The sequence below is a fragment of the Pogoniulus pusillus genome, chromosome 10, assembly GCF_015220805.1.
Source record: "Pogoniulus pusillus isolate bPogPus1 chromosome 10, bPogPus1.pri, whole genome shotgun sequence".
NCBI lineage: Eukaryota > Metazoa > Chordata > Aves > Piciformes > Lybiidae > Pogoniulus > Pogoniulus pusillus.
In genome coordinates this window covers 4942905-4968762 of record NC_087273.1, presented here as the reverse complement: position 1 = coordinate 4968762, position 25858 = coordinate 4942905, and the positions used below count along the sequence as shown (strand labels likewise).

General features: G+C 50.4%; 1 protein-coding gene across 6 annotated transcripts in view; it reads left to right on the top strand.

Moving 5' to 3' along the window:
• Positions 1-25858, top strand: part of MAPK10 (mitogen-activated protein kinase 10) — a 110197-nt gene that overhangs the window by 42560 nt on the left and 41779 nt on the right. For 5 of the 6 annotated variants that reach the window (XR_010303629.1, XM_064149583.1, XM_064149582.1 and 2 more), the window contains 5 exons: positions 2794-2963; positions 12227-12356; positions 14190-14248; positions 15850-15988; positions 17648-17813. Coding sequence is in view for 5 of the 6 variants with exons in the window: in XM_064149582.1 (XP_064005652.1) it covers positions 2794-2963; positions 12227-12356; positions 14190-14248; positions 15850-15988; positions 17648-17813 (664 nt within the window). In the remaining variant the exon portion in view is untranslated. Of the gene's footprint in view, positions 1-2793; positions 2964-12226; positions 12357-14189; positions 14249-15849; positions 15989-17647; positions 17814-20277; positions 20896-25858 lie in introns of those variants that run through there. The other variant, XM_064149586.1, reaches the window with a different exon arrangement.

Here is a 25858-nt window from a genome sequence, read left to right as displayed (position 1 = left end):
ATGGCTGCACAGCCTTCAGCTGGATCAGCCAAGCCTCCCAGTTTGGTGTCATCAGCAGACTTGCTGAGCAGACCCTGTCTGTCTGTCCCCTCATCAATGCCATTGATGAAGATGCTGAACAGCACTGAATCCAGCACTGATCCCTGGGGGACTCCACTGGTTGCAGCTCTCCACCTGGACCTAGCACCATCGATGTCCTCTTAGATAGCAAAAGTAAGGTACTCCAAATCAGCTTTACATCACTCCCAAAGCTCACTGTAGTTGTCCATAGTCTTGTAAGGGGGTTGATTGTTCAGGCTCACTTGGGGGGAGCACTGGCAGTAAATGCAGAGGCAGAGAGAGCTAAGTCTGGGGGCTGCTTCAGCTTACAGAAAGCATTTGGAAAAGCCTTGACTCCTGCTTTGCTCTCCTGAGAGGAGGCTACAGTGAGGTGGGGGTTGGGCTCTTCTTCCAAGGATCAGGTGATAGGAGGAGAGGAAATGGCCTGAAATTGTGGAAATTGGGAAACAGTTCCCAAGATCCCTGCAAATGGAAGAGGTCTGTGGGTGGCTGAGGCACATTCCTGGGTAATTCTGAGGTGTAAGGTTTGGGAAAGGGAGGAGGCCCCATCCCAGGTGTTTAAGGCCATGCTGGGTGAGGCTGTGGCCAGGCTGATCTAGGGTAGGGTGTCTCTTCCCATGGCAGGGGGATTGGAAGGAGATGATCCTTGTGGTCCCTGACTGATTCTGTGATTCTATGATCCCTGTGAATGGAAGAGGTTCTGTGGGTGGCTGAGGTGCATGCCTGAGTAATTCTGAGGTGTAAGGTGTAGGGAAGGGATTGTGCCCCTGGACTCAGTGCTGCTGAGGCTGCACTTCAGCTGCTGGGTTCAGTTTGGGCCCCATGCTACAGGAAGGACATTGAGGGGCTGGAGCAGGTGCAGAGAAGGGTAATAAAGCTGGGGAAGGGTCTGGAGAAGAGGGCTGGGGAGGAGCAGCTGAAGGAGCTGGAGGGGTTTAGCATGGAGAAGAGGAGGCTGAGGGCAGAGCTCATTGCTCTCTACAGTGCCCTGAAAGGAGGCTGCAGCGAGGTGGGGGCTGGGCTCTTCTGCCTGGTACCAGCTAATAGAAGGAGAGGAAATGTCCTGAAATTCAGTCAGGGGATAGTTTAGATTGGAGATGAGGAGCAACTTCTTTGCTGCAGGAGTGTTCAGGGGTTGGAAGAGGTTGCCCATCAAGCAGTGGAGTCCCCATCCCTGGAGGGGTTCAAGAAATATGTGGCCATGACCCTTGGGGCTGGGGCCATGGTTTAGTGGCAATGGTGGTCTTAACTTGGCAGCTGGACTCGATGATCTTTGAGGTCTTTTCCAACCACAGCAGCAGTTCTATGGTTCCATAAGTGAATAGTCACCTACTTGAAGACAGATCTGTTGTAGCATGCTGGACTTTCACATCCCGTGCTCAGCATCACAGGTGGCAGAGAGCTAAGTTACAGATGCTGAACTCTGGCTTTGATCTCAGATTGCTGTGTGCTTGCTCCATATTTTCAGGGACTTGATCCCACCAGGAGCCATAAAATGGTCAGAAAGCAACCTTCTGCATAGTAATTCCACAAGTTTGGATGCTTCAGGGCCAAGCATAAAATGTTTGCATTAACCTGGCTCTGTGCCATGAACACCAGCCTTTGCTTAGGACTTTTGTCACCTCCTGAGGGCAACTCTCCTGTCCTTTGGAACCCAGAAGATTGAGCCTCTGAATAATCCCCCAGCTTGTCTCAGAACCTGCTCTGTTTGTTTCACAACTCCTACTGAGATGTTCTTTAGGCCTTAGAAGGGAGAGTTTTGGTGCCCACCTGAGCAGACTTATTTGGTCTATCTGCCCCCTGACCATAAGCCTAATCCCTGTGTCTCTTAAGAAAGCTGGGGAAGGACTTTTTAGCATGTCAGGTAGTGATAGGACTGGGGGGAGTGGAGCAAAGCTAGAAATGGGGAGATTCAGAGTGGATGTTAGGAAGAAGTTCTTCACCATGGGGGTGGTGAGAGCCTGGCACAGGTTGCCCAGGGAAGTGGTGGAAGCCTCATGTCTGGAGGTGTTTAAGGCCAGGCTGGATGAGGCTCTGGGCAACCTGGTCTAAGGTGAGGTGTCCCTGCCCATGTCGGGGGGATTGGAACTGGATAATCTTTGTGGTCCCTTCTAGCCCTGACAGTTCTATGATTCTCTTAAACTCTTTGGGCAGAGCCTGTCCCTGAGTGGCTGCACTCCAGCCCGCAGCAATGCTGAGCAGCCACCTCAGCATGTGACAGCTCTCTGGGCTCAGGGGGGCTCTGGCCAGCCTGATCTAGGGTAGGGTGTCCCTGCCCATGACAGGGGGGCTGGAACTGGGTGATCCTTGTGATCCCTTCCAACCCTGACTGATTTTCTGATTCTGCTGCTACACTGATGCAAGTCTTCTCCTGTTGCAATAAAGATAGGTACTGCAACACCAGCGAGGGCAGAGTCAGCAGGAATGCACACACCAGCACTCCAAAGCAGGAGTAACAACAAGCAGAGAGCAGCAGTGGAGAGGAACTGTGCCACAAAGAGCAGCTGGAGAACTCAGCAGCTTGCTTTAATCAGTGCCTTTTTGTGTTTGCTTCCTGGGTGAAGGAGGGTTTGATCCCCAGCCTGTGAGAGCAGTGCTGTAGAGCTGTGATGATGAGCTTAAAATAGCTAAGAATTCATAGCGGAAAATTAGGCTGCTTTAATGTTCTTCTGATGTTCCACCAGCTTTGCTTTCTGTGTTTTTAACTCTCCCTTCCCCTCTTCTGCCCCACAGGGATTTGGGAAACAAGTGGATGTGTCATATATTGCCAAACATTACAACATGAGCAAAAGCAAAGTGGACAACCAGTTCTACAGCGTGGAAGTAGGTGACTCGACCTTCACAGTCCTCAAACGCTACCAGAACTTGAAACCCATTGGCTCTGGGGCTCAGGGAATAGTTTGGTGAGTATCAGCAGTTTCTCTGCTGCTTTTAAACAGGATTTGCCTTTCTGCATTCCTTCACAGTTTGCTAGCCACAGATGTTGTCTGAAATTGCAGAAATAGCAGGCAAGCAACAGACATCCTGAGGCAGAAGCAGCCTAGAGGTTTGCTAATCAATTCTGCTGCTGGTGAGGAGGAGAGCACTGAGTCTGCTTCTCCAAGCTGCAAAATGGAACTAGGAAGAAAGCAGGAGGCAGATCTTATCCTCGTTGACAAGTGTGGCACTGCTTCCAGAGGCAGTGCAAGTATTATCCCAAGCAAGCCCTGTAATTATAGGGCTTTGTGCAGGAAAAGGCACAGAGAGCCATTAAAGAGACTTGTCACATCCCATAGCATCCTGGAGTAGTTGGAATGGAGGCCTTTGGAATGGAGGTAACTGCTGCTGTTTGCCTCTTTAAAGAGACCTTGCAGTGGTGTGAAGAATGCAAACAAAAGGCTGAAAATCATATTGAAATCATAGAATCACAGAATGGGTTTGGGTTGGAAGGGATCTAAAGATCATCCAGTTCCAACCCCCTGCCATGGGCAGGGACACCTCTAGCCCAGGTTGTTCAAGGCCTCGTTCAGCCTGGCCATGAACACCTCCAGGCAGGGGACGTCCACAACCTCCCTGAGCAACCTGTGCCAGTGTCTCCTTATCCTCACTCTGAAGAATTTCTTCCTCATCTCCACTCTCAATCTCCCCTCTCCCAGCTCAAAGGCATTGTCCCTCATCCTGGAGCTCCCAGCCCTTGTCAGAAGTCCTTCCCCAGCTCTCCTGGAGCTCTTTCAGGCACTGGAAGGCTGCTCTAAGGTCTCCCTGCAGCCTTCTCCATTGCAGTCTGACTTTCTGAAGAGTCAATGCATAGATACATTAGAACAATGAACCAAAATGTGCTGTTCCACGTGGGGCTGTGGCTGCCCCCTCCCTGGAGCTGTTGAAGGCCAGGTTGGATGATGCCTTGAGCAAGCTGGGCTGGTGGGAGGTGTCCCTGCCCATGGAGTGGGGTATTTGAGCTGGATGATCTTTAAGGTCCCTTCCAACCCAAACCATTCTGTGATTCCATGCTTCTATGACTTCCCCAGTTTTGTTTGGAATCTGCATCACCAGCACAGGAGCTTGAAGGTACTGAGACAGTGCCAGTGGGAAGAGCAAAGGCTGAGTTCCTCTGTTTCACAGAATCACAGAGTGTCAGGGGCTGGAAGGCATCTCCAAAGCTCATGTAGTCCAATCTCCCTGCCAGAGCAGGATCACCTAGAGCAGATCACACAGGAACACATCCAGCAGGTTTTGAGTATCTCCAGAGAGGAAGACTCCACAACCCCCTGGACAGCCTCTTCCAGTGTTTCTTTGAGCTGCAGTGTTTGTTTGAGTGAGGTTGGTCAGATATGTCTCCCTTAGGGTGATCTGATTAGGATTGGGATAGTAACACATGCTGAGAGAGAGCCTGCTTGGAGAAGGAGTGGGAAGAGGAGGCAGTGTCTAGCAGTGCTCTTGCTGATGACTCAGTGTGGATGTGGAGGAAGCTGCTGTTAGGATGACAGAGAGCAGCTGCCATATGTCAGCTAACGTGTCTGGAAGAGGAGAGATGTTAATTGTCTTTAAGAATAAGCAGTCTCCACTCCTTCTACCTGCTCCCAGTATCTTCCTTATAACTGGGAAAGAAGCAAAAACAAAAGGTGTGCATCTAGCAGCAGTGCACAAAGGTAGCTGAGCAGGATGAAGACCTGAGCAAGAATTCCTGGGATCACATTGCTGTCTACAGCTACCTGAAGGGACGTTGTGGAGAGGCTGCTGCTGGGCTCTTCTCACAGGTAGTCAGAGACAGAACAAGGGAGAACGGCCTCAAGCTGAGGCTGGGGAGGTTGAGATTGGACATTAGTAAAAAGTCTTTCATGGAGAGAGTGGTCAGGGTCTGGAATGAGCTGCCCAGCAAAAGCCCCTCAGGAGCACCAAGCCCAACCTAGAACCCTGCTCTGCAAGATTCACCTTAAACCATAGCCCTAAACACCACAGCCAAAGGACCCTTAAACACAGCCAGGGTGGGTGACTCCACCACATCCCTGGGCAGCTCATGCCAGTCCCTGACCACTCTCTGCATGAAAAAACTTCTTCCTGATGTCCAATCTAAATCTCCTCAGCCTCAGCTTGAGGCCATTCCCCCTTGTTCTGTCTCCAGCTACCTGTGAGAAGATCCCAGAAGCAGCCTCTCCACAATGTCCCCTCAGGTAAGTTGCAGACAGCAGTGAGGTCTAAACTCATTTTGTGCAGCACAATCACCTCCTGGCTTAGCTGTGAGGTTCTAAAGCAGTATTGCAAAGGGAATTGCTAATGATAGGACAAGAGGAAGTGGCCTCAAGTTGCATCAGGGGAGGTTTAGGTTGGCTGTTGGGAGGAACTTCTTTACTGAGCAGGTGGTTAGGCACTGGAACAGGCTGCCCAGGGAGGTGCTGGAGTTGCCATCCCTGGAGGTGTTTAAGAGGAGAATGGATGTGGTGCTTGAGGCTATGGTCTGGTGATGAAGGATGCTGGGATGAAGGTTGGACTGGCTGATCCTGGTGGTCCTTTCCAGCCCTAGCGATTCCTAGTGATGAGATGTTGTGCTGAGGGCTTTGGTTTAGTCAGGGACTTGTCAGTGTGAAACTAATGCTTGGACTCCATGGGCTTGAAGGTCTTTTCCAGTCTAAGTGATTCTGTGAGAAGCCACAGGAGAGAGGAGCTGTAACCTTCTAGGGATAACATTTTTAACCTGACCATTTTTCCCCCCTTCCATGATGATGACATTGCCAATGCTTGGCTTTGCTGCCAAGATGCTTTCTAGTGCTGGGATGGATTTTGATTTTGTTAAAAAGTCATTTGAGACATGCAGCAAGAAAGGCTGGGAAATAATGTTCCTTCCTCTGCCAGCTGACAGCTTTTGTTCTGTTTGTCAGGCAGGCCAGCAAGCCTGTGAAATTCTGACTGCAAGAAGGTAGCTGCTTTCTGTTTCAGTTTGGAGATCCAAAAATAACAGCTTTGTCGTGGGGCTGACAGTCTGGATGTGCTGGGTGCTCAGCTTCTGCCAGCTGCACAGACTCTGCTTGGTGTCTGTTTCCTCAGCCTTGGGCTTGCTTCCTGGTTTAAGGGCAGGGACTTACTGGAAAGGGTACAGCAAAGGGCTGCAAAGATGCTGAGGGCACTGGAACAGCTCTGTGAGGAGAGGCTTGAGAGAGTTGGGGCTGATAGCCTGGAAAAGAGCAGCCTGAGAGGGGTCTCATCAGTGCTGATCAATACTTCAAGGGTGGGTGTCAGGAGGATGGGGCCAGGCTGTTTGCAGTGGTGCCCAGTGACAGGACAAGGGACCATGGGCACAAACAGGAACATTAGAAGTTCCATCTGAACATGAGTCATAGAATCAAGCAGGTTGGAAGAGAGCTCCAAGCTCATCCAGTCCAACCTAGCACCCAGCCCTATCCACTCAACCAGACCATGGCACCAAGTGCCTCAGCCAGGCTTTTCTTGAACACCTCCAGGGACAGTGACTCCACCACCTCCCTGGGCAGCCCACTCCAATGGCAAATCACTCCCTCTGGCAGGAACTTCCTCCTAACATCCAGCCCAGACCTCTCCTGGCACAGCTTGAGACTGTGTCTCCTTGTTCTGTTGCAACACAATTGGGCTGGTTCTTGTGCATTCATTGCATGATGGAGGGATGAGTGTGCCACAGGTGGGTGGTAGAGTTCAGAGTGTTTGGTTGGGACTGGGGAAAGTAATGCAGTAGTAAAGGTGAAGGAAATTGGTATTGCAGGTGGTTTGGTTAGCCACATCTGGAGCACTGTGTCCACTTCTGGGCTCCCCACTTCAAGGACAGGAGAAGGCACAGCAAAGGGCAACCAAAGATGCTGAGGGCACTGGAACAGCTCTGTGAGGAAAGGCTGAGAGAGTTTGGGCTGCTAGCCTGGAAAAGGGCACAGGTGTTGAAGCAAAGCCTGGCTGGGGCACTTAGTGCCATGGTCTGGTTGATTGGACAGGGCTGGGTGCTAGGTTGGACTGGCTGAGCTTGGAGGTCCCTTCCAAACTGCTTGATTGATTCCATGGTTAAAATTGTTGCTGAATACAAGAAAAGGAGATTTGGGTCCTGGCATTCCTTTAAAAAGACTTCTTTAGGAAGTGCAGTAGTGGAAGCTACCTGAATCCAAGGGCATGGAGTCTGAAGTCAGAGAAATTGCTGTGCAAAGGGGTTTTGTGTGCTTCTCTCTGTGTGTGTGCACATGCAGTTAGATGTGTGTCTCTGTGTGCACAGAGAGCAACTTCTGCTCCATCTAGCAGCTGGGCTTGTTGAGGATGGCCTAGCACTGGCATCCTTGTTAAAGGTGACTTTGAAAGTTACCAACTCCCTCCTCTGCTGGGGACCTCAGCACTAAGCCCCCAGGGTGATGTGCTTGGTTTAAGAAGATCAGTGTCAGGTTTCTGCCCTCTTGCAGTGCTGGGATGAAGGAAACAGGGAAAATGCTAACGTCAGTGGCAGAAGTACCTGGGGTAGAAGGATTGAGTCATGCAGATATAAATAGCAGTGAGTTCCTCACAAAGAGTGGCAGCTGGAACCCTTCTGGAGGAAGGCAAAGAGGGCTGAAGTTTGTCTCTTTAGAAAGTAGGTGTAATGGTAAGTTAGCTTTGCAGAGGGATTTTCATACAATCATAGAAGAGTTGGGGCTGGAAAACATCTTGGGATCATGGAATTGTGGAATTGTTTCTCCTGGAAGGGACACTAAGGTCACTGAGTCCAACCAAAAACCCAGCACCACCTTGGCCACCAAATCATGTCTCCAAGTGCCATGGCCACACCTCTCTGGAACACCTCCAGGGATGGGGACTCCACCACCTCCCTGGGCAGCCTGTGCCAATCCCTGACCACTCTTGCAGCAAACATTTTTTTCCTCATCTCCTATCTAACCCTCCTCTGGCACAATTTCAGGCCATTTCCTCTCCTTCTGTTGCCTGAAACTAGGGAGAAGAGACCAACCTCCACCTGGCTCCAGCTTCCTCTCAGGGAGCTGTAGAGAGCAATGAGCTCTGCCCTCAGCCTCCTCTTCTCCCCTTGTTAAACTTCATGCAATTTACCTTAGCTCAACCAACCATCCTGTCCAGATCCCTTTGCAGAGCCTTCCTACCTTCAAGCAGATCAATGTTCCCACCTGATTTAGATCAGAGTCCAACCAGTCTCTTAACTTTGTTAAGGCTGGGGCTAAGCCATGGTCCTCAGCACCACATCTCTGCCTCTTGGAAACACCTCCAAGGATGGGCATTCAGCCACCTCCCTGGGCAGCCTGTGCCAGTCTCGGACATTTGCCACAGTGCAGAGGTGTAGTGATAGGTAAGAAGAAGGTTTGGTGTCCCTTGGCTTACTACAACATGCATTGAAGAAGCTTTCTAAATACAGAAGGCTGCTGAGCTTGCTGACAGGCTCCATTTCACTACCTGCCCTGGGATGCTGGTGGCTGGGAGCTTCTCTTCCTCTATTCAGCTTCCATTGTGTCTTCTGAGAGCTAATAAAAGCACTTTAATGGAGTAGTGGCTTGGGAAAGGGTAAGCATCTTGCAAAGGATGTGTGTGCCCCATCCAAAGGAACTTGAGATCAAAGGCTGGCAGAGATTGCTCTTTCAGGTGTTCACTTGGTGTCTGCTGAGAGAGAAACTTGGACACAAACCCACCTTTCTGCTTTGCTGTTCGAGATAGGTATAAGAAAGGATGCCTGATCCTTCAGCTGGCTGATAATAGAGCATTGCTCTGGATCTGCCTCTCTGCTCTGCTCAGACCTCCCCTGCAGCACTGCCTCCAGTTCAGGTGCCCCCAGCACAAGAAGGACCTGGAACTGCTGGAGAGGGTCCAGAGGAGGCCTTAAATATAATCAGAAGCTGAAGAATGTCCCCTCTGGGGACAGGCTGGGAGAGTTGGGGCTGTGCAGCCTGGAGAAGAGAAGGCTGCAGGGAGACCTTAGAGAAGCCTGCCAGTACCTGAAGGGGCTCCAGGAGAGCTGGGGAGAGATTTTTGATTAGGGCTGGGAGTGTCAGGATGAGGGACAATGGCTTTGAGCTGGGAAAGAGGAGATTGAGAGTGGAGATGAGGAAGGAATTGTTGAGAGTGATGGTGGGGAGAGACTGGCACAGATTGCCCAGGGAGGTTGTGGCTGCCCCCTGCCTGGAGGTGTTGAAGGCCAGGTTGGATGGGACCTTGGTCAAGCTGGGCTGGTGGGAGGAGTCCCTGCCCATGGCAGTGGGGCTGGAATTGGTTCACCTTGAAGGTCCCTTCCAACCCAGCTCATTCTATCCATCTCCAAGTCACTACAGCCTGCACTGGCACACATATTAGTGGTGCCTGATGGTCTGGGTTGGTGCAAATCAGCCTAGCATGAGGTTCATATATTTCCTTTTCTCTCTCTCTTTCTTCTTTTCCCCCCTGATGAAGTCATCAAAGCTCTTTGTTAACCAGCTGTAATTGCATGCATCTCTTGGTAGCCATGAATCCCTCTTTGCATCTGCCTTGTATTATTCATCTCTGCTAAACAGGTTTGTTTCAGCTGATTTACAGTTTTAAAAGGCCTTTTTTTCCCCCACATGCTAACTTTGCCTGTGCCAAGCTAGCCATGAACAGAATTTATAGGAGAAGACTTTATTTACTGTGTTCTTGGGTCTGTTCAGCTGTCAGACATGGTAGTAAACTTGGAGGATTTTACTGAGCTCATGTTGCAGTAAAACCTCTCATTTTATCCCCAGCCCAGGGGTGAATTACAGCCTCTGCTACTAAAAGAGGGCCACTCTATAAATTCAAAAGCAAATTCTCAGTTGCTCAAGAGGTGTTGTGGTAGAGTTTCCAGAGAAAGAAGCAGAAGCTTTTAGATGCAAATGCAGCCTCTCACTGGAGAGCTTGGAGTTGACTTTCAGGCTCAAGCTTTTCTTAGCAGTTCTCAGACACTCATTGCTCACTGGGCAGGGAGCAGGCAGTGTGAGCTCGCAGCTCAGAAGGTCAATGGCAGCCTGGGCTGCATCCAGAGCAGTGTGGCCAGAGATGGAGAGAGGAGATCCTGCTCCTCTGCTCTGGAGAGACCTCACCTGCAGCACTGGGTCCAGCCCTCAATGTGGGAAGGACATGGATCTGATGGAGCAGGTCCAGAGGAGGCCATGAAAATGGTCAGAGGGTTGGAGCAGCTCTGCTGTGAGGACAGGCTGAGGAGCTGAAGAAGAGATCAGCCTGGAGAAGAGAGGGCTCTAGGGAGACCTAATAGCAGCAATCCAGTAGCTGAAGGGGGCTACAAGAAGGCTACAGAGGCAAAAGCCTGTAGGGACAGCACAAGGGCAGTGGCTACAAACTAGAGCAGAGCAGGTTTGGATGTGAGGAACAAGTTCTGCACCAAGAGGGTACTGGAACACTGCAGCAGGTTGCCAAGGGAGGTGGTTGTGGCTCCATCCCTGGAGATATTCAAGGTGAGGCTGGACAGGGCTGTGGGCAGCCAGGAGGATGTCCCTGCTGACTGCAGAGGGGTTGGACTGGATGAGCTTTGGAGGTCCCTTCCAGCTCAGCCCATTCTGTGGTTCTCTGATTGCTCTGTCTCTTATCCCTGTCCCCCTGGTCACCTCTTTATTACAATCACTCTTCTACCACTGACTGAGGTTGGTCTTAAGGCTGCTACATCGTCAGTACTGACCCTGGTGTGTTCCAAGACAAGGAGCTTGTGTGGCAAGGACCAGAGAGAGGACCTGTGTGTGCTATCTGTCATTTTGTGGTAGCCAAATGCATAGTTGGCTGTCTGCAAACAAAAGCTTCTCTCTGGTGAACAGACAAAAACCCAGCATCAGTGTTACCAATTTACTCACTGCAATCAATTCACCTATTGACTTCTTGAAGTGGTTGGAAGTCTCCCATCTGATGGAAGACTCTAACAGAGCTGCTGTCAGGACCATGTTGAGATGCTGGAACATGTCCAGGGAAAGGCAACAAAACTGGTGAAGGGCCTGGAAAACAAACCCTATGAGGAGAGGCTGAGGGAGCTGGGGGTGTGCAGCCTGCAGAAGAGGAGGCTCAGGGCAGAGCTCATTGCTGTCTGCAGCTCCCTGAAGGGAGGCTGTAGCCAGGTGGGGTTGGGCTCTGCTGCCAGGCACCCAGCAATAGAAGAAGGGGACAGAGTCTCAAGTTGTGTCAGGGCAGGTCTAGGCTGGATGTTGTTAGGAAGTTGTTGTCAGAGAGAGTGATTGGCATTGGAATGGGCTGCCCAGGGAGGTGATGGAGTCACTGTGCCTGGAGGTGTTGAAGCCAAGCCTGGCTGGGGCACTTAGTGCCATGGTCTGGTTGCTTGGCCAGGGCTGGGTGCTAGGTTGGGCTGGCTGAGCTTGGAGGTCTCTTCCAACCTGCTTGATTCTATGTTCCTGTAGGAGGTTTGCTTTCTGCTACAGGCTATAGGTGGAGAGGAGTCACAGCAGGCAGCAGCACAGGTTGGGGCTGCCCTGCTGGAAAGCAGCTCCACAGAGAAAGACCTCACAGTGCTGGTGGGCAGCAAGTTCTGTGGGTCAGCAGTGTGCCCTTGTGGCCAAGAGAGCCAAGGGCATCCTGGGGTGCAGCAAGAACAGTGTGGCCAGCAGGGCTAGGGAGGTTCTTCTCCCTCTCTGATCTGCCCTGCTGAGAGCACAGCTGCAATACTGTGTCCAGTTCTGGGCTCCCCAGATCAGCAGAGACAGAGACCTGCTGGAGAGAGCCCAAGGGAGAGCCACGAGGGTGAGTGGGGGACTTGAGCATCTCCCCCGTGGAGAGAGACTGAGAGCCCTGGGGCTGTTGAGTCTGGAGAGGAGAAGGCTGAGAGGGGATCTGCTCAGTGTCTGTCACAGTCTGAGGGGTGGGTGTGCAGTGGAGGAGGCAAATCTCCTTTTGGTGGTGCACAGCAGTAAGCCAAGGAGCAATGGATACAAACTGGGACAGAGAAGGACTCAGCTCAACGTGAGGAGAAAGTTCTCTGGTGTGAGGGTGCTGGAGGGCTGGAGCAGGCTGCCCAGAGAGGTTGTGGAGTCTCCTTCTCTGGAGCCTTTCCAGCCCCTCCTGGCTGCATTCCTGTGTGGACTGCCCTGGGTGACCCTGCCTTGGCAGGGGTGGGTTGGACTGGCTGAGCTGTGGAGGTGCCCTCCAACCCTTAACGTCCTGTGGAGATTCTGTGCATGTGCCATGAGAAGGGCAGGATGTCCTCTGAGCTGCACAACCTCTGTCTCTGTCCTTGCTGCAGTGCTGCCTACGACGCCGTTCTCGACAGAAATGTGGCCATTAAGAAGCTCAGCAGACCATTCCAGAACCAAACCCATGCCAAGAGAGCTTACAGGGAGCTGGTCCTCATGAAGTGTGTGAATCACAAAAATGTAAGTTTTCAGGAGGCAGCTGGAGCAAGTGGTAGGTACATTGCTTTGTCAGGAGAAGATGCTTCTGGAGGGGGCTCCCGTGGGATGGAAGAGGGAAAAGGCAGTTATACTCAAAGGCTGCAGTCCTGTGTCCTCCTGAGAGAGGGGGAAGCTTCCATGTGCTTATTCAAAAGTTAGCCCAAACAGGGGTGCTGCTATAGAGTGATAAAAGGAGAGAGAGCAAGACTGTAAAGGCTGTGCCAAGCAGGGCTGCTGCTGCAGGGACAAGGCAGAGAGCAGGATGTGTGCTTGTTTAAAGGCTGTGCCAAGCAGGGCTGCTGCTGCCTAGGGACAGGGCAGAGAGCAGGATGTGTGCTTGTGTAAAGGCTGTGCCAAGCAGGGCTGCTGCTGCAGGGACAGGGCAGAGAGCAGGATGTGTGCTTGTGTAAAGGCTGTGCCAAGCAGGGCTGCTGCTGCAGGGACAGGGCAGAGAGCAGGATGTGTGCTTGTGTAAAGGCTGTGCCAAGCAGGGCTGCTGCTGCAGGGACAGGGCAGAGAGCAGGATGTGTGCTTGTGTAAAGGCTGTGCCAAGCAGAGCTGCTGCTACCTAGGGACAGGGCAGAGAGCAGGATGTGTGCTTGTGTAAAGGCTGTGCCAAGCAGGGCTGCTGCTGCAGGGACAGGGCAGAGAGCAGGATGTGTGCTTGTGTAAAGGCTGTGCCAAGCAGGGCTGCTGCTGCAGGGACAGGGCAGAGAGCAGGATGTGTGCTTGTGTAAAGGCTGTGCCAAGCAGGGCTGCTGCTGCAGGGACAGGGCAGAGAGCAGGATGTGTGCTTGTTTAAAGGCTGTGCCAAGCAGGGCTGCTGCTGCAGGGACAGGGCAGAGAGCAGGATGTGTGCTTGTTTAAAGGCTGTGCCAAGCAGGGCTGCTGCTGCTATGGGGACAGGGCAGAGAGCAGGATGTGTGCTTGTTTAAAGGCTGTGCCAAGCAGGGCTGCTGCTGCAGGGACAGGGCAGAGAGCAGGATGTGTGCTTGTTTAAAGGCTGTGCCAAGCAGAGCTGCTGCTGCCTAGGGACAGGGCAGAGAGCAGGATGTGTGCTTGTTTAAAGGCTGTGCCAAGCAGAGCTGCTGCTGCTGCAGGGACAGGGCAGAGAGCAGGATGTGTGCTTGTGTAAAGGCTGTGCCAAGCAGGGCTGCTGCTGCAGGGACAGGGCAGAGAGCAGGATGTGTGCTTGTGTAAAGGCTGTGCCAAGCAGGGCTGCTGCTGCAGGGACAGGGCAGAGAGCAGGATGTGTGCTTGTGTAAAGGCTGTGCCAAGCAGGGCTGCTGCTGCAGGGACAGGGCAGAGAGCAGGATGTGTGCTTGTTTAAAGGCTGTGCCAAGCAGGGCTGCTGCTGCAGGGACAGGGCAGCAAGGGCTTCTCTCTGGTTTTGATAAGGCAGTCCTTCATCATTTGTCTCTGCAGATGAACTTTCTTTATAGACAAGTCCTGCCTGGCTCCAGGACAGGGTCTGCTCTGCTGAGACTGAGATGAAATTGCTCTTTGAACCTGGAAGCTCAAAATTCAGAGGGCTGCCTCACCCTAGCCTTTGGGTTTGTCACTGATCATCACTAATCCTTCTCTCAGAAACTATTTCAAGCACACCTAGAAGAAATCTTCGAGGTCTGTGCTGTTCTCTTTGGAAGGTTGACAGCTTTTTTTCCTGCCCTACAAAGCGAGAGGTGTTAATGTAAATGGAACAGTGAAGAAACAGAGTTTGTGCTTTAACACACACACACACAAACACTTCAAAATGGGCTTCACTGCTTGTGTTTATCACTTCTCTTCATCCCTTTGTCTTACTTTGCCTTTCAGATTATCAGTTTATTAAACGTCTTCACACCACAGAAGTCTCTGGAGGAGTTCCAGGATGTGTAAGTAAAGCAGGCATTAATTAAGCTCAAGCTTCAGAGACCATGTGGGGCACCACAGAGTGCTTCCCACGCAGTAACTCCACAAAAGGTGGTTGTAAGCCCCTCAAAACAAAGAAGAGATCAGGTGTAAGCCACGCTGTGGGCAGGTAGATGTTCTGCACCCCCACCTTGGAAGCACTTTTGACACTGACAGGGTGGCAGTAGCACTGTAGCAGTGCTGGCTCTTCTGCAGAGGCTCGGTGCCTTTGGAGTCACTGCCTTCACATGTAGAGGAAAGGGTGTGAATGGTTACAAGGCTCAGCTTTTCTGTTCTTAGCTTGCCTGGGAAATGCTGGCTGTTCTGTGACCCCCCCCAGCTGGGAAGTTTGGCACTGTGGCACTTCCTTCTGGACTCATTTCCCATAAAAGAGCCATTTCTTCATTGTGGGTTGGGTATAACCTTTGGCAGTGTGGATCAGCTTGCCTGGGGAGCCAGTGGTAGGTGCAGAGGCCAACCAGCATCTCTGCTGAGTGTTGCCCTCTACTGTGCTTTGCACAGGCTTGGAAACTGGAGATAGTTTGTGGTTTAGGGAGTTGAGCTCCTTGTCTCTTTCAGTCTTCCCCATGGCCTCTCCTGAGTAGGTGGAAATGCATTCCCCTTCTGCTGTACTCCGCTGTCAGGAGTGGCAGCAGGGGGGTCAGGAGGGAGAAGAGGAAGACAGCAATGGCTGAAGCAAGATGACTGCTGCTCTGCCTTTGGTGCCTTGGATTCCCACATAATATTGTCACTGCCCACTGGTGTCCCCTCCCTGGAGGTGTTCAGGGCCAGTCTGGATGTGACCTTGAGCAGCCTGGGCTAGTGGAAGGTGACTTTGCCTGTGGCAGTGGGGCTGGAGTTGGATGACCTTGAAGGTCCCTTCCAACCCAGCCCATTCTCTGGATGTGTGGTAGAGGAGATGAGTAGGGCTGGAGAGAAGACATGCAGCATGCATTAGAGATGGAGAGCTGGGGCTTTCCCACGTTGAGAGTGCTTGAATGTGGTGTTACAGCTGTGAGTCAGCTGTGCTCCTAAGTGAGCCTTTAACAACCTAACTGCCCACTGGAGGGGGGTCGAGTCAGTGTCCTGCTGAGGCTGCCAGTGAAGCCCCTCTGTCAGAAGCACAAGATCAGTTCGTTGTGGTGAGAACTGTGTGAGTCATGCAATCGCAGGAGGATTCTTTTGGGAGACATTGGAGCTTCTCAAGCATCTCTCCTGCTCTCCAGTTCCTACACAACCTGTGGTAGGTGTTCCTCATAACTGGCAAGGGCCAAGCAGCTGTCGTTCAGTGCTTGTGGCTGTGTTTTGCACCTTTCACTGCTGTGGTGCCCCTTCACCCCCAGAGGATATGGTTCCTGTCACAGAAGGGCCAGCAGTGCACTTGCTTTGCTGGGGCACTGAAGGAATGGTGCCCTTGCAACGAGGAGCAAGCACCACACCCATACCATCTTTGGCTGCATTACTCCCAGTCCTCAGCAGTAAAGTGGATTTGGAAGCAAGAAAAGGCTTTTTTCCTCGCTTGAGCTGATGCTGTGGTTCCTCTTCAACACAGACAATAACCTCATGGCTTTGCTTTCTCATTCAGTTACCTGGTAATGGAGCTAATGGATGCCAATCTGTGCCAGGTCATTCAGATGGAGCTAGACCATGAGCGAATGTCCTATCTCCTGTACCAGATGCTCTGTGGTATCAAGCATCTGCACTCTGCAGGAATAATTCACAGGGTAAGTGGCCTTAAAACATAGGGCAGCATGTGACATCACAGCCCAGGGAGGCTGTGGCTGCTCCCTCCCTGGAGGTGTTCAAGGCCAGCTTGGATGAGGCCTTGAGCAACCTGTTCTGGTGGGAGGTGTCCCTGCCTATGGCACAGGAGGGTTGGAACTGGGTGAGCTTTGAGGTCCCTTCCAAACAAAACCATTCTGTGATTCTATGAACAACCACTTGAGCTTCATGTGTGCAGTGGATCAGAGCTCTGCCTGCCAGTAAAATGACTCTCAACTTCTTCTAGATTATCCCTTCAGCAGAGCAGCCTCACACCCTGTGCTAGGAAGGAGATTATTTGTGAGCTTGATCAGACAAAATGGGTAATGTGATTGGGAAAAATAAGTTAGGACCCAAATAATCAGCTCTGGAAGTCACCAAAGTGGTTGTGATCTCTGAAATGGGTAGATAAAAGTCACTTCTGCTGAAAGTGCAGGAGGAGTGTGGTGCCATCTGCTGCTGCTGCTGACCGTCAGACGTACTGAGCTGATGCTGTAGTGGGGGCCAGGTATTGCCTGCTGAGGAGCCACAGGAGTCAGGAGGTGTGGAATTGATATTTCATGGAATCAGTCAGGATTGGAAGGGACCACAAGGATCAGCCAGTGCCAACCCCCCTGCCATGCCCAGGGACACCCTACTCTAGAGCAGGCTGCCCACAGCCTCAGCCAGCCTGGCCTTAAACACCTCCAGGGACAGGGCCTCAACCACCTCCCTGGGCAGCCCATTCCAGGCTCTCACCACTCCCTTGGTGAAGGACTTCCTCCCCACTGTTTAGATGATTCCTATTCAGATGGTTGGTGTGTGCTAAATGAGTGCAAAGCCTGCAGAGGCTGTGTTCAGTGCATCCTCTGGTTGTGCTTTGCTGTGCCAGCCTGCTCTGTACCAGAAAGCTGCTGTACCCAGCTGTGAGTGCCAGAGGTCTCACTGCCTGGGATTCTGGCAACTGAGGGAAGTGTTCTTGTGACTGTGAGTAGAAGGACTTAGCACTGGACCACTGCAACAGGTTGCCCAAGGAGGTGGCTGAGGCCCCATCCCTGGAGGTATCCAAGGTGAGGCTGGACAGGGCTGATCTGGTGGAGGATGTCCGTGCTGAGTGCAGGGGGTTGGACTGGAGGAGCTTTGGAGATCCCTTCCAACCCAAACCATTCTGTGATTCTGTAATCTTCCAGAAGAACCACAAAATGGCTTAGGTTGGAAGTGGCCTTAAAGATAATCTAATTCCAACCTCCTAGCCATGGGCAAGGACACTTCCCATTAGAGCAGCTTGCTTTGGCCCTCACCTAGCCTGATCTTGAACACATCCAGGAGTGAGGCATCCACTACTCCTATGGACAACCCATTCCAGTGCCTCCCCAAGAGCTTGCTAGAGAGACAGCATCAAGGTTTTGCTTTGTATTGACAAGTATTTCTGACAACAAATGCAACTTGGGCTAGTGGGAGGTGTCCCTGCCTGCAGCAGGGCAGCTTGGAACTAGATGATCTTGGAGGTCCCTTCCAACCCAGCCCATTCTACATATCAGAAGAGTAAAACAACATCTGAAGGGTGAGCTAAACCATCAGTCATTGTCACCACATTCTGAAGGGCAGTCAGATGTTTCTTCACTCTTGTTTTGTTGTTGCAGGACTTAAAACCCAGTAATATTGTGGTAAAATCTGACTGCACCTTGAAGATTCTGGACTTTGGCCTGGCCAGGACTGCAGGCACCAGCTTCATGATGACTCCCTACGTGGTGACACGTTACTACAGGGCACCAGAGGTCATCTTGGGCATGGGCTACAAGGAGAACGGTAGGGCTGTGGTTTTGTGGCAGGTACAGTGTGGCCTGAGGTGTAGAAGCTGCCTCTGGGCATGAGGGAGAAAAGCAACTGGTAGTGGGAAGTGGCATCTCAGGTATTAAAGGCAGCTCCTTCAGAGCAGTTCCTCACCTTGCAGCTACAGATGCCATGCTGGGGGATTTATCAGGGTGGGACTGCAGGGCTGTGAGAAACTTGTTCTTACTTTTGGGTGTATTTAAATGGAGTTCACTCCTTCTGACCAGAATGGCTTTGGCTTCTGTGCCTGGGAACCAGCCTTGGAACCACTGGAATTGCTGTCTTCTAAAACAGAGTCTCTGGGGCTCTGAAGGGTCTGAGGGCAGAAGAAAAGGTACCAGCTGCACTGGGGAATCCTAACTCTCCCAGAATTTCTCCACATCCAGAGCTGCATTTCAGGAATGGTTTCTGCCTTTGTGACAGACTTAACCAAAGTCCCACATTTTGATGACAGGTTTCATGTAGACAAGATCTGGGGATGGATTTTGCACTTTGAGTCTATTCTTTTTTTTTCCCATGGAAAGCAGATTTGGAGAGAAGAGGGAAAAGCAGAAGCTAAAAAGCTATGGAATCTAATTTGTGTGTAATCTCCCTTGAGGTAAATAGGATTGTACTCTGAACAGGCTTTTGAGGGACCTGGATATCTCTTAGTCCCTGGAAAGGTGGTGGAAAGCAGGCTGTAGATAAGCAACTCCAGAAGAATTCACATTTTGCAAGGGATTTAGGGAGAACTTTCTAAGTGATTCTCATTTTGTAACAAACCTGAAAACTACATCTGAGAGGCAGGCAGAAGACACAGGGAAGAAGGAAGGGAAGCAGCCTAGAGTGGGAGCAATCCACTGTGACTTGGATTTTGCTGTCACTTGTCTGATAAGGAAAGGGAGGCTGTGGATGCCCTCTCCTTGGAAGTGCTGAAGGCCAAGTTGGATGAGGTTTCACAGGATGTTAGGGGTTGGAAGTGACCCAAGGAGATCATCAAGTCCAACCCCCCTGCCAGAGCAGGACCACACAATCTAACACAGATCACAGAGGAACACATCCAGACAGGCCTTGAAAGGCTCCAGAGAAAGAGACTCCCCAACCACCCTGAGGAGCCTGTTCAGTGCTCTGCGACCTTTACAGTAAAGAAGTTCCCTCTTGTGTTGAGCTGGAACCTCCTGTGCTGTAGCTTACACCTATTGCTGCTTGTCCTATCCCAGGCAGCAGTGAGCAGAGCCTGTGCCCCCCTCCTGGCAGCCTTCAGATGTTTATAAACATTTATCAAATCCCCTCTCAAGTCTTCTCCAGACTAAGCAGCCCCAGGTCCCTCAGCCTCTCCTCATCAGCCATGCCCTCCAGTCCCCTCATCATCCTCATAGTCCTCTGCTGGACCCTCTCCAGCAGATCCCTGTCCCTCTTCAACTGGGGAGCCCAAAACTGAACACAGTACTCAAGATGAGGTCTCAGCAGGGCAGAGTAGAGGGGGAGCAGAACCTCCCTTGATCTGCTGGACACATTCTTCCTGATGCACCCCAGTATCCCATTGGTCTTCTTGGCCACAAGGGCACATTGCTGTGCCATGGATGTTCTCCAGCAGCACCCCCAGGTCCCTCTCCTCAGGGCTGCTCTCCAGCAGTCACCTCCCAGCCTGTACTACTGCAGTTTATTATTCCTCCCCAGGTGCAGGACTCTGCACTTGTCCTTGCTGAACCTCATCTGGTTCCTCTGTGCCCAGCTCTGTCTGCCCAGGTCTCTCTGGATGGCTGCACAGCCTTCAGCTGGATCAGCCAAGCCTCCCAGCTTGGTGTCATCAGCAAACCTGCTGAGCAGACACTCTGTGCCCTCATCAATGCCATTGATGAGGATGTTGAAACAGATGTTTTGAGCAAGCTGGGCTAGAGGGAGGTGTCCCTGCCCACAGCAAGAGGATTGGTACTGAATGATCTTTGAGGTCCCTTCCAACCCAACCCATTCTCTGAATCCATGAGAGTTTTTGATGACAAATACATCAAAACTAGGAATTCAATGACAATTCTCTTGCTTCATTTCCACTGAAGAGTTAAGCTAACCTGCATGAGAACCTTTCCTAAGAGCCAACTGTAAATGGCAGTGAGACTGATTAGGGAGGCTGCTTCCATGACTTAAGCCAGAACAAAGCCCTGCCCATGCCACCTCTCCCAGAATGAACAAACCCCTGCCTCGATTCTTTGTCATGTTTAGGAATTTACAGTGCACATTTTAATAAGGAAATCTAAAAAGGAGAGAATTCTTAAGTAGAGTCTACATAAACAGGAGAAAAAAAGGAGGAAAAATCTACCTTATCTTATAGACTGATGTTTTTGCTATGCACTAATAGAAATCCAAGTCAGGCTCAGCAGGCTTTGGAGAGTTCCTCAGTCAACACCCACAGTTCCAGCTGCTGTGAAGTGAATTCTTTTGCCTTCTTTTTCTTTCTCCCCAGATGTTTAAGTAGATGATTGCCATTATTGCTGTTCTTGTCCCTGCAAGGACAGAGAAAGCACTTGCTTGTCACATGGTTAAAGTGGCACCAAGGAAAAGTTAGACACGCCTGAAGTATGCAGCTGGAAGGTACTAAAGAACCTTTGCCACCTCCCAAAGGCCCACTGAAGTTAACACTCAGACTTCCTTTGACTTCCCTGGGCAAGGAGTCTGATTCAAAATGAATGATCTCAACCAAACCCAGAAAAAAAAGGAGGATACAAAACCATAAAGAGAAAGAAAACCAAACTGTGTGCAAATGAAGGTCAGCTGCCTGAGGAGCTGCTCTGCTTGGAGGCTCTGATCCAGCTCCCAAGGAAGTCAACAGAAAGGGTTGTTCTTTGCTTCCCTCCTCCACATTACTGAAGCTCCCCTACTTTTTCCTCCCACCCCCACCCCACCCTTACTCTGTCTAAGGACTGTTCACTGCTTTCATTTTCTTTCTGCACTTGGTTGGCTAAAAGATGCATAATTATCACCAGTTTGCTGCACATCTGTGGAAGCTCCCAAAACTCTCACTCTGAAGAAAGCCCTGCCACTGCCTCAGGCATGCTTTTGCTGTTCCATGCCCCTGGTACCTGCTCCTATCCTTTTTCCCAAATGGAATATTTGGCTTCCATCTTTGTTTCCCAAGAAATGAGTTGGTTGTTTGTTTCTTTGCTTCATCTTGGGTTGCTTTGGAAGGACGAAAAGGGGGCAGAGAAAAGAGAAGAAGCTGAGTTGTGTAGGTCAGGTATGAGCACAAAAGGCTAGCAGAGGTCTCTGAATGCATTTACACCACACAAGCCTGGCAGAGGTCTCTGAATGCATTTACACCACACAAGGCTGGCAGAGATCTGTTAAAGCATTTGCACCACACAAGGCTGGCAGAGGTTTGTTAAAGCATTTGCACCACACAAGGCTGGCAGAGATCTGTTAAAGCATTTGTACCACACAAGGCTGGCAGAGATCTGTTAAAGCATTTGCACCACACAAGGCTGGCAGAGATCTGTTAAAGCATTTGCACCACACAAGGCTGGCAGAGATCTGTTAAAGCATTTGTACCACACAAGGCTGGCAGAGGTTTGTTAAAGCATTTGTACCACACAAGCCTGGCAGAGGTTTGTTAAAGCATTTGTACCACACAAGCCTGGCAGAGGTTTGTTAAAGCATTTACACCACACAAGCCTGGCAGAGGTCTCTGAATGCATTTACATCACACAAGCCTGGCAGAGGTTTGTTAAAGCATTTGCACCACACAAGCCTGGCAGAGGTTTGTTAAAGCATTTGCACCACACAAGCCTGGCAGAGGTTTGTTAAAGCATTTGTACCACACAAGGCTGGCAGAGATTTGTTAAAGCATTTGCACCACACAAGGCTGGCAGAGGTTTGTTAAAGCATTTGCACCACACAAGCCTGGCAGAGATTTGTTAAAGCATTTGCACCACACAAGCCTGGCAGAGGTTTGTTAAAGCATTTGCACCACACAAGCCTGGCAGAGATTTGTTAAAGCATTTGCACCACACAAGGCTGGCAGAGGTCTGTTAAAGCATTTGCACCACACAAGGCTGGCAGAGGTTTGTTAAAGCATTTGTACCACACAAGCCTGGCAGAGGTTTGTTAAAGCATTTGCACCACACAAGCCTGGCAGAGATTTGTTAAAGCATTTGCACCACACAAGGCTGGCAGAGATCTGTTAAAGCATTTGCACCACACAAGGCTGGCAGAGGTCTGTTAAAGCATTTGTACCACACAAGGCTGGCAGAGGTTTGTTAAAGCATTTGCACCACACAAGGCTGGCAGAGGTCTGTTAAAGCATTTGCACCACACAAGGCTGGCAGAGGTTTGTTAAAGCATTTGCACCACACAAGCCTGGCAGAGATTTGTTAAAGCATTTGTACCACACAAGCCTGGCAGAGGTTTGTTAAAGCATTTGTACCACACAAGGCTGGCAGAGGTTTGTTAAAGCATTTGTACCACACAAGGCTGGCAGAGGTCTGTTAAAGCATTTGTACCACACAAGGCTGGCAGAGGTCTGTGAATGCATTTACAGCACACAAGGCTGGCAGAGGTCTGTGAATGCATTTACACCACACAAGGCTGGCACAGGTCTGTGAATGCATTTACAGCACACAAGGCTGGCAGAGGTCTGTGAATGCATTTACAGCACACAAGGCTGGCACAGGTCTGTGAATGCATTTACAGCACACAAGGCTGGCACAGGTCTGTGAATGCATTTACAGCACACAAGGCTGGCACAGGTCTGTGAATGCATTTACAGCACACAAGGCTGGCACAGGTCTGTGAATGCATTTATAGCACACAACGCTGGCACAGGTCTGTGAATGCATTTACAGCACACAAGGCTGGCAAAGGTCTGTGAATGCATTTACAGCACACAAGCCTGGCAGAGGTCTGTGAATGCATTTACAGCACACAAGGCTGGCAGAGGTCTGTTAAAGCATTTGTACCACACAAGGCTGGCAGAGGTCTGTGAATGCATTTACAGCACACAAGGCTGGCACAGGTCTGTGAATGCACTTACAGCACACAAGCCTGGCAGAGGTCTGTGAATGCATTTACAGCACACAAGCCTGGCAGAGGTCTGTGAATGCATTTACAGCACACAAGGCTGGCAGAGGTCTGTGAAAGCATTTGCAAACAGGTTATTTTTCCCCCCTTCACATGGAGAACAGGAACTTTCCTCTCTGCACTTAACTGTGGCATCATCTATCTTTTTGGTTTGATTTAAACTGGAAGGGCAAAATAAAATGATAGCCAAAGCCACCCACATCAAGCAGATAACCTAACTCTGTGTGTTGGCTGAAGGCAGGATCAGGAAGATCAGAGATGCTCTTAGGCTTGTCAGCACTCGTCCTGGGAGATGTTTGGGATAGCTTTTATCTGGAGTAGCTACACAGTGCAAAGCAGACTCCACACAGCTCACACTCCCCAGTTCTTTCCCATTGGTGTGTAGGCACAGCCAGACAGGAGGTAGGTGCAGGTCCTGAGGCAGCAGTTTTACATAAGCCTGAAGGGTGGAATTTATCCATACAGCCTTCACCCACTGCAAGCAGTGCCACTTGGAACCTCTCAGGTGTTGCTTACAGAGAGACTCAGTCCTGCAGGGCAAAGCCTGGCTGTGAGCAAGACTTACTCCAGATGAGCATTGTCTGGGTTTGGGTTTTGTTTGCTGGTTGTTGTTTTGGGGGGTAGGGGATTGGGAGGTTGTTCTGTTGTTGTTTTGGGAGGCTGTTGTTTTGGGAGGCTGTTCTGTTGTTGTTTTGGGAGGCTGTTCTGTTGTTGTTTTGGGAGGTTGTTCTGTTGTTGTTTTGGGAGGCTGTTCTGTTGTTGTTTTGGGAGGCTGTTCTGTTGTTGTTTTGGGAGGCTGTTCTGTTGTTGTTTTGGGAGGCTGTTCTGTTGTTGTTTTGGGAGGCTGTTCTGTTGTTGTTTGGGAGGTTGTTCTGTTGTTGTTTTGGGAGGTTGTTCTGTTGTTGTTTTGGGAGGCTGTTCTGTTGTTGTTTTGGGAGGCTGTTCTGTTGTTTTGGGAGGCTGTTCTGTTGTTGCTTTGGGAGGCTGTTCTGTTGTTGTTTGGGGAGGCTGTTCTGTTGTTTTGGGAGGCTGTTCTGTTGTTGTTTTGGGAGGTTGTTCTGTTGTTGTTTTGGGAGGCTGTTCTGTTGTTTGGGGAGGCTGTTCTGTTGTTGTTTGGGGAGGCTGTTCTGTTGTTGTTTGGGGAGGCTGTTCTGTTGTTGTTTTGGGAGGCTGTTCTGTTGTTGTTTTGGGAGGCTGTTCTGTTGTTGTTTTGGGAGGCTGTTCTGTTGTTGTTTGGGGAGGCTGTTCTGTTGTTGTTTTGGGAGGCTGTTCTGTTGTTGTTTTGGGAGGCTGTTCTGTTGTTGTTTTGGGAGGCTGTTCTGTTGTTGTTTTGGGAGGCTGTTCTGTTGTTGTTTGGGGAGGTTGTTCTGTTGTTGTTTGGGGAGGCTGTTCTGTTGTTGTTTTGGGAGGCTGTTCTGTTGTTGCTTTGGGAGGCTGTTCTGTTGTTGCTTTGGGAGGCTGTTCTGTTGTTGTTTGGGGAGGCTGTTCTGTTGTTTTGGGAGGCTGTTCTGTTGTTGTTTTGGGAGGTTGTTCTGTTGTTGTTTTGGGAGGCTGTTCTGTTGTTTGGGGAGGCTGTTCTGTTGTTGTTTTGGGAGGCTGTTCTGTTGTTGTTTGGGGAGGCTGTTCTGTTGTTGTTTTGGGAGGCTGTTCTGTTGTTGTTTTGGGAGGCTGTTCTGTTGTTGTTTTGGGAGGCTGTTCTGTTGTTGTTTGGGGAGGCTGTTCTGTTGTTGTTTTGGGAGGCTGTTCTGTTGTTGTTTTGGGAGGCTGTTCTGTTGTTGTTTGGGGAGGCTGTTCTGTTGTTGTTTGGGGAGGTTGTTCTGTTGTTGTTTGGGGAGGCTGTTCTGTTGTTGTTTTGGGAGGCTGTTCTGTTGTTGCTTTGGGAGGCTGTTCTGTTGTTGCTTTGGGAGGCTGTTCTGTTGTTGTTTGGGGAGGCTGTTCTGTTGTTTTGGGAGGCTGTTCTGTTGTTGTTTTGGGAGGTTGTTTTGTTGTTTTGGGAGGCTGTTCTGTTGTTGTTTTGGGAGGCTGTTCTGTTGTTGCTTTGGGAGGCTGTTCTGTTGTTGTTTTGGGAGGCTGTTCTGTTGTTGTTTTGGGAGGCTGTTCTGTTGTTGTTTTGGGAGGCTGTTCTGTTGTTGTTTTGGGAGGCTGTTCTGTTGTTGTTTTGGGAGGCTGTTCTGTTGTTTTGGGAGGCTGTTCTGTTGTTGTTTTGGGAGGCTGTTCTGTTGTTTTGGGAGGCTGTTCTGTTGTTTGGGGAGGCTGTTCTGTTGTTGTTTGGGGAGGCTGTTCTGTTGTTGTTTGGGGAGGTTGTTCTGTTGTTGATTTGGGAGGCTGTTCTGTTGTTGCTTTGGGAGGCTGTTCTGTTGTTGTTTTGGGAGGCTGTTCTGTTGTTGTTTTGGGAGGCTGTTCTGTTGTTGTTTTGGGAGGTTGTTCTGTTGTTGTTTTGGGTGGTTGTTCTGTTGTTGTTTTGGGAGGTTGTTCTGTTGTTGTTTTGGGAGGCTGTTCTGTTGTTGTTTTGGGAGGCTGTTCTGTTGTTGTTTTGGGAGGTTGTTCTGTTGTTGTTTTGGGAGGCTGTTCTGTTGTTGTTTTGGGAGGCTGTTCTGTTGTTGTTTTGGGAGGCTGTTCTGTTGTTGTTTTGGGAGGCTGTTCTGTTGTTGTTTTGGGAGGCTGTTCTGTTGTTGTTTGGGAGGTTGTTCTGTTGTTGTTTTGGGAGGTTGTTCTGTTGTTGTTTTGGGAGGCTGTTCTGTTGTTGTTTTGGGAGGCTGTTCTGTTGTTTTGGGAGGCTGTTCTGTTGTTGCTTTGGGAGGCTGTTCTGTTGTTGTTTGGGGAGGCTGTTCTGTTGTTTTGGGAGGCTGTTCTGTTGTTGTTTTGGGAGGTTGTTCTGTTGTTGTTTTGGGAGGCTGTTCTGTTGTTTGGGGAGGCTGTTCTGTTGTTGTTTGGGGAGGCTGTTCTGTTGTTGTTTGGGGAGGCTGTTCTGT